A 16,124-nucleotide genomic window follows, 5' to 3' on the forward strand; every position below is an offset into this window, starting at 1 on the left:
TGAGTATGTTAAGAATAATAAATAGTTAACGGAATATCCCGTTACTAAAGTTTATACTAACGGAATTTAAGGTTATTTAATGGAAGAAAATAATATAATAGAGGGTAAATAAAGAAAATTATTTTTAAAAAAATACTAAAATCAAAATAATATGAACCATTCATTTTAAGAAACAACTACTACGGACATTTTTTTTTTTTTGGTTCCAGTTAAGGGCTTAAGCTCTTATTAGATTTGTAGATTCCTTACAATTTCAAACTCAACCAAACAATAGAATCGATATTCGAGTAATTTATTTTTCACCAACCAAACAATGTAATTAATTTTTGCAGTAATTTCTTTTCTATTGAATTTCAATTCTATATCCCTTCAAATATTTTCCGCGAACTAAATAGCACCTAATTGGTCAATGCTCAAGTTTGGAGAAGTTCTTGTCTCCTATTGACTTTAAACGGTAAATGTTGATCTTTATTATTTTTCATCTCCTAAGTGCAATCGCATTTTTTTTTTATTGGGATTTTGCAAAGGAAAAAATAGAGAGAATAAAATAATAGAGTATTGCAAATATGTTGATATGGCGGTGAAGTCTTTTTTTTTTTTTTTTTTTTTTTTCTTTTTTGGAAAAGAGAGAGGATTGCAACAATAAAGATAACTTTAGAACAAAACACCTAAAATTCTTGGAAGGATTACAATTTGCTTGGGGAGGGTGGCTTCCAATGAGTTGAAGTTGAGACAGATTTGATGTAGTGAATTGGTTAAAAAAGTTAAGAGCATATTGTTGAGATTAGTGGGACGGACTTTGGACTTTGGAGATGTGTAGGGAGATGATGTAGATCTAAGAACAAAATATAGTAATTCACTCTTCACCTGAAATTAAAGCTGTTAACGAATCGAATATAAATGAATAGAGGCTGTTCGTGCTCGTTTGTTAAGTTTTTTGGGGTGTTCGTGTTTGTTTGTTAAGATTTTTGAAAATCCTATTCGTGTTCGTTTGTTAATCGTTTATTAGTATTCGTTAATGTTCGCGAACATGTTCGTTAACGATCACGTTCGTGAACATGTTCAATAACGTTAATGAATATGTTCATGAACATGACACGTTCACGAACATATTTATTAACGTTAACAAACATGAACACGTTCACAAACAATAACCAAATAATTGAAATAAACAAAATAAGTATATATAATAAAAATAATAAAAAACAAGATTAAAAAAAATACACAAACTGTTTGTTAATATTACAAGCCAAAAACATAAAAAGTAAATTCAAGTTAAGATGATGAGCTCGAGCTCTCGCCGAGGCAGTCATACCCTCCCCTAGAACAGAGGAGTACGACCCCGACACCAACGACGAGCACCACCGAGCCTGCCTCCACCTGGTGGATGATAAGAGAAAGGCGGCGGCAATCCGAGTTGAAAACTACCAGAGACAAACAAAGGCCTACCACGACAAACGTGTTTGACCCCGCTATTTTCAGGCGGGCGATTATGTATTGAGGAACAGAGAAGCAAGCCAGCCCCAGACGGGAGCAAATTTGCAGCCAAATGGGAAGGACTAGGGGTGTTTAATCGGTTAACCGAATCGTTTTAACCAAACCAAATTAATCGATTTTTTTAAACATTTAACCATTAACCGAACCAAATTTTGTGTTACCGAATTAACCGAACAGAAATTTTTTTCGGTTAATCGATCAGTTAACCTATTGACCGAACTTTTTAAAGCTAAAATTTAAAATCTTAAAAATCACCTAAAATAATAAATCCAATTAAAATACAATACATATCATAATAAATTCATCCATAACATCCATAGTCCATTATATATTTGTATTAGTATTACACAATTACTATATATATATATATATATATATATATATATATATATATATATATATATATATATATGGTAACCGAACTTTTTCAGTTCGTTTAATGGTTAAATGAATTTCAAAACTTCAGTTAACGGTTAATTCGGTTCAGAAGGGTCGATTAACCGAATTAACCGAACGGTTAACTGAAGTTTTTAATATATATATATATATATATATATATATATATATATATATATATATATTTATTTATTTCTATTTTGAAAAGTCAAACGCTATGATCTTACTATTATTAAACTTTTAAATTTGTAATAATTATAAAATGAAATCCCCTCTTAAAAATTAAGGAATTTAGGGACAATTTCCATATTACCACGTAACATTCTACGCACACATGTTAAAAGTTAATGCCTAACGTGCATATATTTAGACCAAACTGTTAGGAAAATGGAAGTGGATCATAATTATTCCAAGAAATATATATTATTTTTTCCTACACTTTGTGACCCTAGCTAACAAATGACTTATAAGAAGACAAATTAACATAAATTATCCATAATTGACTCGGCTCAAACCAAGAAAGTTAATATGTTGCTCTACTAGAAACTAAACTTAGAACATTGTAATTACCGAGCTAACAATGTAACTTTACCAACTTGGTTAAAGTTACTCCTAATTCTCTTCAACTTTACATCTTGATGTGGCAATAAAATTTTTTATATTCAAGAGTCACAAAACAGAATTTATCCGATCCAGTGTACATCCTCATATAAATAGCGTCATTCTTATTTCGATTACTGAATAATATTTTATGTACACATAATATTTGACAAAATTCTTTGATACCTCTTCATTAAATAATAAAATTCTTTCATACCTCTTACTTTAATTTCTTAACTTGTTTCTAAATTAGAAACTTATATATATATATATATATATATATATATATATATATATATATATATATATATATATGGAAGGGTTCAGGTACGGGTATAACGGTTAGATCTGAGCAGTTGATCAAATTTAGATCAACGACTCAAATCAATGAAAATAATAATAAAAAAAAAAAACCCACGCGTGTCTGGAAGAAAGAAGCATAAGCTAAAAATGGCGCACCTTAAGTGATAGAAACACGCACCTTAAGTGTTAGATCTTAAGCACAAACTCACGCACATTAAATACAAAACTCACACACATTAAGCACAACCTCACGCACTTTAAATATTAACTCACAGACTTTAAGTTTCAACATCTACTGGCATTAAGCACAAACTCACCCACATTAAGTACAAAACCCACGCACATTAAGCACAAATCCTATGCACTTTAAGTATTAACTCCACTCACATTAAGAACAAATCTCACGAACATTAAGTACAAAACTCACGCACATTAAGCACAACCTCATGCACATTAAGCACAAACCCTACGCACATTAAGCACAAACTCCACTCACATTAAGAACAAATCTCACGCACTTAAGCACCAAAGTCCACACTTTAAGTTTTAACAACTACTCACGTTAAGCACAACCACACGCACATTAAGCACAAAACTCACGCATTTTACACACAAACCTCACGCATCTTATATACAAAACTCACGCACATTAATCACAGATCCGCTCACCTTAATTTTGGCCTAGATGCAAAAATTACAAAATTGTCACCGCGTTTTTTATTTTATTTTAAAATTTTGACAATCCTGGACGTTGATTTAAGCGAGATGAATGGTCCAGGAAACCGAACAACCGCACCTGGGCACCCTAACCGCACCAGAACCTAATTATATATATATATATATATATATATATATATATATATATATATATATATATATATATATATATATATATAGGCGTGATCACGTATGGCATATACCTTAGGTGTGGCAGTGTGGTCAAATAAGAGCCGTATGATCATTTCAATCCAACGGACAAGAGTATAATTTTATGGCGCGCCTATTTATGTTTAGCGTAGCAGAGAGGGGTAGATCTGTCATTTCATTCAATTCAAACACTGTGTAAAAGGTTCCTTCTACAAGTCGTATTGATTCACAATCCCAAAGCACAAGAGAACCGCTCCACTTCTCTCACTCTCCCGGCGACGACGTGCTCTCCTTACTCCACGGAAGACGGCGAATAATGGTCAAAAAAGGCAAGGAACCGGCGCGCATGGGTATGAACTCACTGCATTCTGTAATATATACTCGAAATAGACCTTTTTTTGTGTTTTGATTGATGATCGGTGTATACTAAATATGTAATTAGAGTATTTTCAGTGCCCTACATGCTTCCACTCATCCATATCGTTTTTGTTCTGTGCATTAGCAATGGCATCGTGTAATATATTTCAATAAATACTGGTGTAATGGTGTATTTTTTCATTGTGCTTGTGTGTTGACTGTAGTGTACATTTCAATACCTACTGTGTGTATTCTGACATACCTCAGTTGAGTATTGTAGCCAACATTGTTGTGTGTTTTTCTTTGATGTTGGTGTATTTTTTCATTGTGCTTGTGTGTTGACTGTAGTGTACATTTGAATACCTACTGGTGTATTTTGACCTACCTAAGTTGAGTATGGTAACCAACATTGTTGTGTGTTTTATTTTGATATTGGTGTATATTTCACTAAGTAATAGTGTATATTTCACTAAGTAATAGTGTATTCTGGATTACATCACTTGAATATAATAAAAAACATTGTTGTGTGTTTTAGTTTTATATTGGTGTATTATTTCTTGTGTTTGTGTTGTTGATTGTAGTGTATATTTCAATAAATAATAGTGTATTCTGGACTACATTACTTGAATATATTGAAAAACATTGTTGTGTGTTTTAGTTTGATATTGGTGTATTTTTCAACATTGAGCTTATATCATGCAGACACAAAGAGGAAAACATTAGAACTAGAAGACCCCCGGACAGCAAAACAAATAAAGAGGCAACAAGCCCTTGACCTCATTGAAAGAATCGAGTCTGAGCTGCAAAATGAAGATTCCGAGCAACAAAATCAAGATGAGTCCAGCTCAAGTGATGAGGAAGATGTACTGGAAGTTGAAGACACAGAAGCTGGCCTGAAGATACGACCCCTTCCCACCCAATTAATGAACCCAATTGCAGACCTAACTGATCCCCAACGCAGAAGTGTACAAGATATTGGACTAGGGAGACTTCTTGACCTGAATATTACCAATGTCCCGAGGAAGTTGGGGCTCTGGCTTGTTCAACACTATGACGCTAGGAGCAACACGTTAAACCTGCCAACTGGTGAACGACTAACCATCACAGAACATGATGTTGCTGCCACAATGGGGCTGCCGATGGGAGGCATTGAAATTGTTAAAAGGGCATCCAAGGAAGTGTCTACACTACTGGCTGGCTGGAGAGAAATGTTGGGAAAGAGTAACGGCTACATCACCCCCCATGTTATGTCTGAGCATATGTTGACATTAGATGCTACTGATCCTTGGTTCAAAAGACAGTTTGCAATGCTTGTAATGAGTGTATTGGTTGAGCCCCAAGTCAATGGTTATGTCAACCAAAGCTACATTGACAACTTCCAAAATGTTGACAACATCAAGAATCTAAATTGGTGTAGAATGGTCATCAATTCGCTCATCACCAGCAAGCAGTCATGGCTGGACAGTGTTGATGGGAGATACGGAGGACCAATTATTTTCCTGATGGTAAATATACTACCAGCAAGATGCATCTAATTTATTACCCACTGATCAATTAATACTCTAAAATGCAAAATGCAGATATTCTATGTTGACCGTGTGGTGCTCTACCGGAGGACAGTCCCGAGAAGCTTCCCTGCCATGAAGAGCTGGACATTTAAGCTGCTCAATCAACGAGAACAAGCAGAAATAAAATCTGGTGGCTTTGGATATGGCCGTCTTGAAGATGCCTTGCCATTGGACAACACACAGTTCAAAGAAGGAAGTCCCCCCCCCCCCCCATTGATACAATCTGATGTTCGACCCCAACCACTGGCTATTGAAAGTAATGCACCACTTCCCACTGCGTTACAGGTAAAACAGACCACTTGAGTCACATTCATGGTGTACTCCCTTATATCTCTTTTACTGTTTTTAAACCTATTGACTTTTGTGCATCTTACAATACGGTACCTTAATCAGTTTGTGTGAATAAGATACTGTACTCTAATGGTGTGTTTCTTAATAGTATTTAGTGTATATTTTGATATACATTGGTGTGTTTAATTATATCCTTGATGTGCATATGCAGGAGTTTGTTGATGAGATTACTAGCAACACAAGGACAATTGCAACAAGTTTGCTGAGAATATCCAGACTGATTGAAAATGCACCTGCTGCTGTTTTGGAACATCATACATTCAAGCAAGTTTTTGAGTCTGCTAGACAAATGCTAGGATTCAAAGCACAGGAAGATGGACAAATGACATTTACCCAAAGCGAAGACGCCTACTGGAGTGATCCTGAGTTTCTGAAAGCAGTTGATGAGATTGTACGTGCGGTGAACAAAAGGAACTTCCTAAATGATATACCCTCTTTCAGCCTGGGGTTGTCACAGGATAAACCAAATAAAAGCTGGGCAGATGTGAGTGAAATTGCACGTGACTACCAGGATGTAAATGAAGCTGATGAGCCTGCTGAAGTTCAGTTGGGTGTGGATGATGATCAAGAAGTAGACAGGCACCAAGAATGCCCTGAGACAGCTCAACAAGAACCCCTCTCTGACCACCATAAACAGGCCTTGCATGAGACTCGCGCAGCTGACACTAATACTGAGGTAATAAACTGTAATAAATCCAAAATTAACACACTATAAAACCTGATGCTCTCACCTTTAAATATTACAGGTCACACCAGAATGCCAAGGGCAGCCAGCCCCTGCATCGAGTCCACCCCCCCACCCCAACCAGCAGACAAGGGAAAATGCCCAGCTAGACTGCACAGCCCAATTGCACGAAGACCGATCACATACGTGCTTGACATTGACACACCATTATCTGCGACAGAGGAAGCTATCAGGTAGTGGGTGTTGGAAAATCCTAATCCAAATCTGTAAGCACAACACATTCTAGAAACAATGGTGTGATGTTTATATATATATGGTGCATTATATAATGATGTTGGTGTATAAATATCCTATGCACATTGTGTAACACCCCAGAATTTTAAGACTTTTTTTAAACTTATAGTAAAGGAAGAATCTTATTAAAACCCAAGATGTAAATACAAGCGTACGGGGTGCTATGCCACACCTGGGCTAGAGAACCCAAGTGCACAGGCTAACTAACTAATATCCTCGAAGAGTAAATACATAAACGTGGCACGCAGGCCAAAAGGAAAGCTATCTACTTCTACATTCCGAGTTCTAGCGCGCTCCAGTGACTAAATCTTCTGTGCCTGAAAGCCAAATATATCTGTTCAGCGAGAGATGCTGGTAACCCACTCCAACGCGTTGAAATACAATACATATAGCAATATATATAGATATATAAAAACCATTTTGAGCATGAAGATATATCCTACGAACTCTAGTTTTAAAACCGGGAATGACTCGACAGATAAAGCCAGACACAAGCAATAGTTATAACAGTCATAAGCAGTTCACAATAGATAAGGCAAGGCATAAACAGCAATCATAGCTCAACATAAACAGTCCCCAACATAAATCTCGCAGTCACATCCACCAAGATATTCATAACCACAACTCTTCCATATCTCAACACATAGCACATTTTGTTGGCGCCACAGGACCAATCGCATGCCCATACATGAGGGTCAGCGCATATAGCTCTGACACGGCCCCGCAGCACCCTGCCCCGTATCGCCACACGGAGGGGTCGATCGCAACCGACCAATGAACCGCAGCTCAAAAGAATGTGTGATCTGACTGTAGCCAGGAATTCCCATTTGACTACAGCCAGCCTCCGAACCGCAGCTCGGGAGAATGTCATCTGATTGCAGCCAAGAATTCCCATCTGACTACAACCAGCTTCTGGACCGCAGCCCAGGATACCGTCATCCGACTGCAGCCAGGAATTCCCATCTGACTGTAGCCGGCTTCTGAACCGCAGCTCAGGAAACCAATCCGATCGCAACCGAATTGGGCAACACACACACATAACACATAGCAAGCACATGCAACCCACATTACACGTTGGGAGGGGAATACAACGTATAAATAAACCTATGCGTGATCCATCACCAACTAGGAGTAGCCCTACGGGGTTCATACTTCTTCCACCTAGGTCAACGGGGTACCAATTCAACTAGCATGCAATACAATCGACTCACAAACCTACGAACGGTACCCGAAATATCAAACTAGACATAGGCACGACAAACGGGGTCCGTTGGGACACCACGGGGATCGGGAAAACATCAAACGGGGAAGCCGGGGTCCCGAGGGGGGGGGAATATTCCAGCGGGTAGCCGGTGGGTGGGGGGGTCACCCGCCGGCTGCCCGCAGGAAACACTGTTCCGGGCAGCGGGTCGCCGGCGGGCAGCTGCCCGCCCGCCGGCTGCCCGCTGCCGGAGCTGCCCGAAATTTGCCGCGGGTAGGTGGTGGGTCCCCTACCCCCACCTACCCCCACTGACTCTTTTCATCGCTTTTCGCCCCGGGAATCGTTGTGGAACCCGAAACCATGCTTAGACACCTTACAACGTAATTTACGGCAACACGTAGACAATTAACGGATCAAATACGAGAAACGAACGACACTTATCCTATCATGCTTTTCTAAACATAATCAACTCCCAAACATGCGATTTCCCGCCCGATAATCCAAGAATAATATCATACGATAAAACCTAGGGTTCTAATCACTTTTATGTTAACAAGAATACGATTCGTCTTCTAATTGCAAGATTCGGTAAGAACAACACATAATCATCAAGGATACCAATTATTCATCAAGAACATCATAATCATCAAGAACGACACATAATCATCAAGAATACCAATTAATCATCAAGAACATCATAATTATCAAGAAACTCCCAATATCAAGATTATCAAGATTCACCGTAGAATCATCAAATCAACATCAATAATAATAATCCAAAATCTCGCCATTCACAAGCTCATGGGGGAAACCCTAAGGGGAAATCATAACTATAAAAATAGGTTTTGTTGAGACATGGGTTACCTCTTAGCCTTAATTAATTCCTTGGCTATGAAGGATCTTTCTTTAAGCTTTCTTGATTCCTCCTAGGGGGATTCTTGGAGCTCCTTGGGTGGTGGGAGATTATTGTGGTGGGAATTCTAAATGCCTTTTAAGTTCCCTATTTATATGCTATGGGGTTTAATTCTCCTAGGATTAGGTATTGGGCTTAAGGGATGGGGGTCCACGGACCATGGTGGGCTTAATACTAATTAATCATTGTGATTTATTTCTATTCTCCCTGGTTAGATGTCTAATTAATTAATTGGTTTTAGGACTCGTAACACGGGGTGTTACACATTGATGTGTTATTCTATGTGATATTAGTGTATACTATGTTAACTAATGGTGTGTTTATACTAAATGATTAGTGACTGATTGTGTTTTATACCTAACATATTTCTTTTGTTCTCAATAGAACCCAAGAACTGTTCAAGTATGAAGGAAGGGTAATCCATTGGGAAGATATGCTGTCAATGAAGCCAGATTCACAGATCCCAGTCTCTATAATTGATGCTTGGGCAGCCATAATCAACATCCGTGAGTCAGAAAGAGGATGTACGAAGTTCATTGCTTCGTTGTGGACAACAGTGAGTTGAACATATGAACCTAGCTTCAACTTTAACCAGCTTACAGTTCTAACAAAAATACCCTTACAATTTGCAGTTGTACACCGTTGTGGACCCACAGGGAGATGAGGACGTTAGATTTGCAAGATTCAAATCAAAGTACCTTGAAGACAAAGTCATCGCTGGCGACGTTAGGTGGAACAACATTCTATACGTAAGATGTTAATATACATTTGATGCATCCTACTGTTTATCTATTTGTGGTGCATTACCAAGATTCGTACTAACCCCCGTAAAAAACATATCTTTTTTCTATAAAAGTTTTTGTTTCCAATTGTATCATGCAACCACTACTACCTGCTTTCCATTTGCCCACTAATGGAAAGATTTGACATTATTGACAACTCTTCTGTCACTGTGAAGAAAGAAAACAAGTATGGGACTGTGCTTTCAAATATGGTAACGCACTAAACCCTGTCTCATTACATATAATTACTGCACAACTACAACAAAAAATGCTCAGATTGTATTACTTGATGCAACAAAAATTCTTGTCAAGGTTCTTGTCTGACCTGAAATCCTCATACAAGGCTGAGAAAGTGAACAAGGTGAAATCTAAGATAATGAAAATGCCTTGGAGAGATGCACACAACAAGGTAGATTGTGGGATCTTTCTCATGCGACATTTGGAGACTTTCCGAGGGCAGACATATGATCAGTGACAGTGTGGACTTCAGAAGGACAACAAGGATCAGTTGAACAAGCTACGAGTTCGATACATGGCTGCCCTAATCATGTCAGACTTAAATGAACACAAACATAGAAACATTCAGCAGGCAGTAGAGTTCCGGCTTTGAGGATGACATTGGTGTGGAAGAAAGACACTGTGAATCTCTCTGACTTGACATGTTTTTTTGTGGTTTTTGATGACCAGCAGTTAATTTTTGTGATGCCAGACATCTAATCTGACAACTACATGTGCTCTTTTTTGCGCTATAACAATGCACCATATGCTATAGTAAAACGCACCATGATATATTCTAACATGCACAAATATTTCTGTGTTATAAAACGTCTGCATACCTGTAAAATACACCAACCGCACAAGTAAACACACACCATTGATATTTATTATAATCAATTTACATGATTCAGTATACACTATTCTAACTGTAATATACACTACATTCAAAACCATAATACATGGTTGAATATATTTAAATATGCACCATTATATGACTGAAAACGCACCACTGTCTATTATAAAATGCACAATACCAACCACACTCCACAATCTGATTCTGTGTTATGAATCATCTGCATACCTTTAAATACACCACTCACACATATAAAACACACCACAATCACACATGTAATTCATAATACACTATAAAATACACCAAATTGTGTGTCAAAACGCACCGTTATGTATTGTAAACCGCATAATTCCACAATGTCTACAAAATCCGAATTCTTTGTGTTATAAAATCTCTACACAACTGTAAAAAACATCAAATTCAACAATACAAACCAACTAAGAAAACAACACAAAACTCTAGCCATTTAATGGGCACGTCCTACTATTATGGCCATATTCATCACAAGTATGACATTTCCTTGATTGCTTTACGCACTTGTTCACAGCTTTCTCCCTTGCACTCTTCATCCGCTTCCCGCCGCCCTTGTTCTTAGCTTTAATTGGATCACGCACCTCCACTGTTGACCCCTGAGACACATCACCACAAAATGATTTAATCACACTTTCTTTGCTACTACCAGCTACCCCATTGTTATCCTCACGCCCGTCTTTGATAAAAAACTCCCTTTGCTCACAAATAACACGTCTTAGTTTTTCCAACCGTTCTACATTACCATCAGCCAATCCCACGCAAGCATAAATTTCAGACCACAATAGATTAGTAAGCACCCTAACATTGTCCACTTTAGCCGATTGGTCAACAACCGTATCATCAATATCAAATATTGGCTTCAAACTAGCACCTTTTGTCCACCGAGACACCAAATACATAGAAGGAATTCTCTCAAGTCCACGATCTTTAAACACAAAAAACATATGCCTAAACACCAACCCTATCCGCTCAAACATCTTGCATGAACATATAGCACTACAGTCAGCCAACAAAAACTCCACAGACCATGCCTTCTTATCACCATATTTTATCCCATAGCACACCTTACCCTCGCACTCACACAAAGACACCACTCGACAAGAAAAACAACCTTCACAAATCTCTACTTGCACATCATAAAATACAGAAATGGTATAGACATCCATTGCATGTTTCTCCAGTGCCAATGGAGTCTTCAAAACAGGAAAGCATGATTCAGAATCAGCAGTCAATTTTGCTTGTGCATGTCGTTGTGCACTAATAGCACTATCAAAATGCACCAAAAACTCAACCAAACTGGAATGACCATTGGAGAAACTGCCAAAAAAAACTATTTTGAGACTCTGATCGAGATGTTGTCCTAACAAATCCCGACATAAACTCATCATGAAAGTATGGAGATGCCCAAAATGTACGAGACTCAAACAAGTAACGAAACCAACCATTATCACCCAAACCATATTCCTCTATAATACAACTCCATAAATCCTCAAAAGTTTTGGAATCTATAGATTTGTTCCAAACAATGCCATTCAACTTCCTCCTAAACACCTCGTCCTTAGCTAAAACCGGTCCAACCTTCTCGCCAACCTTGCACATTATATGCCACATGCAGAATCTATGTTTTGATGTACCAAACACACGAGCAACTGCAATCTTGACAGCTGGATCTTGGTTAGTAACGACACATATAGGTTCATGACGCATGGTTTTCTTAAATCTCTCCAAAAGCCAAACGTATGAGTCTACGTCTTCCCTCGTAAGTAATCCAGCACCAAATGTGATGGATCTCTTATGGTTATCAATTCCAGTAAATGGGACAAACACCAAATTATACCTACATAATGCACAACCCAGATAACTACTAAATATACTAGATATAACAAAACACACTATTTGAAATCAAAATATGCACCAATATATTATACAGAATACACAATAACTATAAATTACTAACCTGTTAGATCGGTATGTAGCATCGAATAAAACAACATCACCAAACAATGCAAAGTTCTTCCTTGATACTGCATCTGCCCAAAAAACCCTTGTAAGCTGATCAACGTCATCAACGTCGTATTCAAACTCGAAAGCCTCACACAATTCACGCCTTTTAAAAAGAGTATCTATGAATAGTTGAGCATCACCATTCAATATGTATGCCATCAAATCACACTTGAAATTCTTAAAATCCACCCCAGTAGCACCAACATTGGAATACTCACCAACAATCTCCTTAAACAGCTTATACGACCGAACATACCCAATATTTGCCCGAACACAACTTGCAATGAACATTTGATGGCCAGTATCAAGACTACGATTCACCTTTAAAAACTGCTTAGCAATAATTGAACACATCACATGAGTGTGTCGTTCCTCCAAAAAATGCACAACAAACAGTCCATTAGACTTACGCTTAAACACCACTCTAGCCTTGCAGCCAACCCTATTTGTCACCCTCCGTCTCTTCACAACAACAGGCTTACCATCACCAACACACGTAGATTGGGTACTATAACTACTCTGTTTAAACCCCTCTCGACTACAAAAAACCTGTCTCTCCACAACAACACCATCCCTCCTCCTCCGAATTGTACCCTGTCTACAATCAAAACCAACATACCCAGCATACTGTTTATAAAAAGCAATAGCACAATCCAATGAATCAAATGTTTGCCCCACCACAGGCTTCAAACTATCAGTGCAAACTGGACGCCAATACTTAGTCAACCCAGGAGACGTTTCCAAAACACATGCATTGTCTTCCGCCTCAACGTCAGTCAAATAATGTTCACTGCCACCCTGCCCACTAGTCTCTACAACAACATCAGTTGAATTCCCTTCATCACACTGACTCCCACTTCCTTCTACGCAACCATCAACATGACCACCATCAGTGGAATGCTCTGTATTGCATACACCACCACTGCCTTCTACACCAGCATCAATTGACGTATCTTTATCACAAACGAAGCCCATCGGGTCCATAATAATAGCTGCACACCATGTATATATAATAACACACTAAAATAACCAATGCATGACATTTGGTAACTACAAAACACATAAAATACTATACTACTTAATATACACCACAATCATTCAACTTACACACTATACTAATATAATAACACACAACGTCGTAACAACAACAGTGACTTATCTCACCACCAGAAAAATATCAAACCAGATAAAAAAACGCTATACTACATTAATATGCACCACACTGATTCAAATTTCGCACTGTGTTCACGCATTAACACGCAACGTCGTGCATCAACATCGACTTATCTCACCCCCAAGAACAATATCAATCCATATAAAACCGATATAACACATCCATGACATAACAAACGCATATTATTATGATCAAAATAAAACTACAAACGCCAATAAATCAATACATACCATTCTCCATCGCACACACTGCCCGGTATACTCAGATTGCCCTACCAACTGATCTCCGGCGACCTTCTCCGACTTGCGAACCGATCGCGGTCTTGAACTTCCCGAAATTGCGATGTGATCGCTATCTTGATCTTCTCTTCACCAAGTTGCCGATTCTCTCCGATTTTGCATATATAGAACAGAACAGAATAGAAATTACCTTATATACATTCCCGTAACCATGTAAACGAAATTACATAACTACCCCCACTTACCAAAACGCGAGCAACTCTTCCTTATTTTAAAAAATACGCCTCTGCCGTTAGATTGCCTTGATCCAATGGTTCAAATATAACCACACTCCCACACCTAACTACACTGCCACATTTGAGCGCTTTTCTATATATATATATATATATATATATATATATATATATATATATATATATATATATATATATATATATATATATATATATATATCAGTCTATTTGAGATAATCAATAGATCAAAATTAAGGGGAACTAAATTGATAATTTTGTTATAATTAAAGGATCATTTTGGTCATCACATGCACCATTTCATCTGAAAATTTATTTACCGAAATGGCCCCTTGACTATAGTAAAATTACCAATTTTGTCTCGAGTTAACGGATGTTTAACGACAAAACAAACAGAAGACCAAATTGGTTAAAAATTTTAAAGTTGAAGGATTTAATTGATCAAAAAAATAGTCAAGAACCAAATTAATAATATCGCTATATTCAAGGACCATTTCGGTAATGAACTCTTTTAAGATTATTAGCCAATAGCCGTGAAAGCTAAGAAATTAATATTGAAGAAACGCTTATTGCTGAAAATTTTTCAAACTTTTAAACTGTGTGATTGTAACAACCCAAAATTTCAAAACTATAAACCCGGTATTAAGAAATTTCAAAATAGTTTTCTGACTCCATTAAAATTTTTTACGATCAATCGGTGTGTGAATAAAATAATTTTCATCACATTTTGAAAACAATTCGACACCGAAGAAGAGTATTTCTTTCGAAAATTCCAAAGTTATCGGGTACTTCGCGTACCAAGATTTAAATCGAGAATTTTATCCGAGTGAGACCGGGAGAATTTAAAAGGGAATTTTGAACAAGTGTTCATCCATATAGCTTTTGGGAAAATTCATTTTGAACCCCAAAGTAATAAAGAAATAACATTTTTAGCCCATGGTTCATAATACATGGTGGACCACAAGACATCCAAAAATCCCTTATAAAGTCATCTTTTAGCTTGGGGAAATTACCCCTTTGCCCTCAACCAATCATTGTGAATAATCCTAGGGTTTTGGACCCTATATAAACCCTTCATTCCATCACATTTTCCTGATCTCATTTTCATTGCCTCTTCCTCACATTTGTCTGCCAACATCCAAGGAGAAAAGCTTCAACCTAGTAAGCTTGTTCATCCTCCTTTCTAGCATCATTTCTCTTCTAGTTTTCTCTAGTCTTTAAGGTTTTAGGCAAAACGATAGAAGGTGTGTTGGGAAGTGTAAGTGGTGAAGGAGGCTCAAGCTAGCCCAAGAGGAAGAAGAGATCCAACAAGAAGTCTAGACTACAAGAGGTATAACCTGTAACACCCCAAAATTTTAGAACATTTAAAACTTATATAATAAAGGTAATCCTCATTACATCCTGGAAACATAACATAAGAGTATGTGGTGCTATGCCACACCTGGGCTAGAGAACCCAGGTGCACAGGCAAACTAACTAAGATCCTCAATGATGTCAATACATAAATATGGCACGCAGGTCGAAGGGAAACTATCTACTCTACGCTTCACGTCTCTAGCGCGCTCCAGTGTCTACTCGTTTGTGCCTGAAAGCCAAATATATATGTTCAGCGAGAGATGCTGGTAACCCACTCAACCGCATTGAAATACCATATAGATAAGATATAGTTATAGATATAGGAAAACTCATTTTGAAGCAAGAAGTTATACTTAGGAGACACTAGCTTTCAAAACCGGGAATAGACTCAACAAGTAGGGAT

General features: G+C 37.6%; 1 protein-coding gene across 1 annotated transcript; it reads right to left on the reverse strand.

The window, feature by feature from the left end:
- Window positions 1-11,122: 11,122 nt before the first annotated feature.
- Window positions 11,123-12,296, reverse strand: LOC109173396 (protein FAR1-RELATED SEQUENCE 5-like). Its single transcript, XM_019322624.1, has 2 exons — window positions 12,140-12,296; window positions 11,123-12,057 (listed from the first exon to the last, which is right to left on the reverse strand). The coding sequence occupies exons 1-2, from the start codon at window positions 12,294-12,296 to the stop codon at window positions 11,123-11,125; spliced, it is 1,092 nt and encodes a 363-aa protein (XP_019178169.1).
- Between the last annotated feature and the right edge of the window lie 3,828 nt (window positions 12,297-16,124).

This window comes from Ipomoea nil, unplaced genomic scaffold (assembly GCF_001879475.1).
Source record: "Ipomoea nil cultivar Tokyo-kokei standard unplaced genomic scaffold, Asagao_1.1 scaffold0480, whole genome shotgun sequence".
Taxonomy (NCBI): Eukaryota; Viridiplantae; Streptophyta; class Magnoliopsida; order Solanales; family Convolvulaceae; genus Ipomoea; species Ipomoea nil.

Bases quoted from the DNA above. Each gene is read 5' to 3' on its own strand.
- LOC109173396 (XM_019322624.1), bottom strand. From the start codon at position 12,296: ATGTGCAAGGTTGGCGAGAAGGTTGGACCGGTTTTAGCTAAGGACGAG. The intron at 12,058-12,139 runs GTTGGTTTCGTT...GGGATTTGTTAG, and splicing joins ATATGGTTTGGGTGATAATG to GACAACATCTCGATCAGAGT.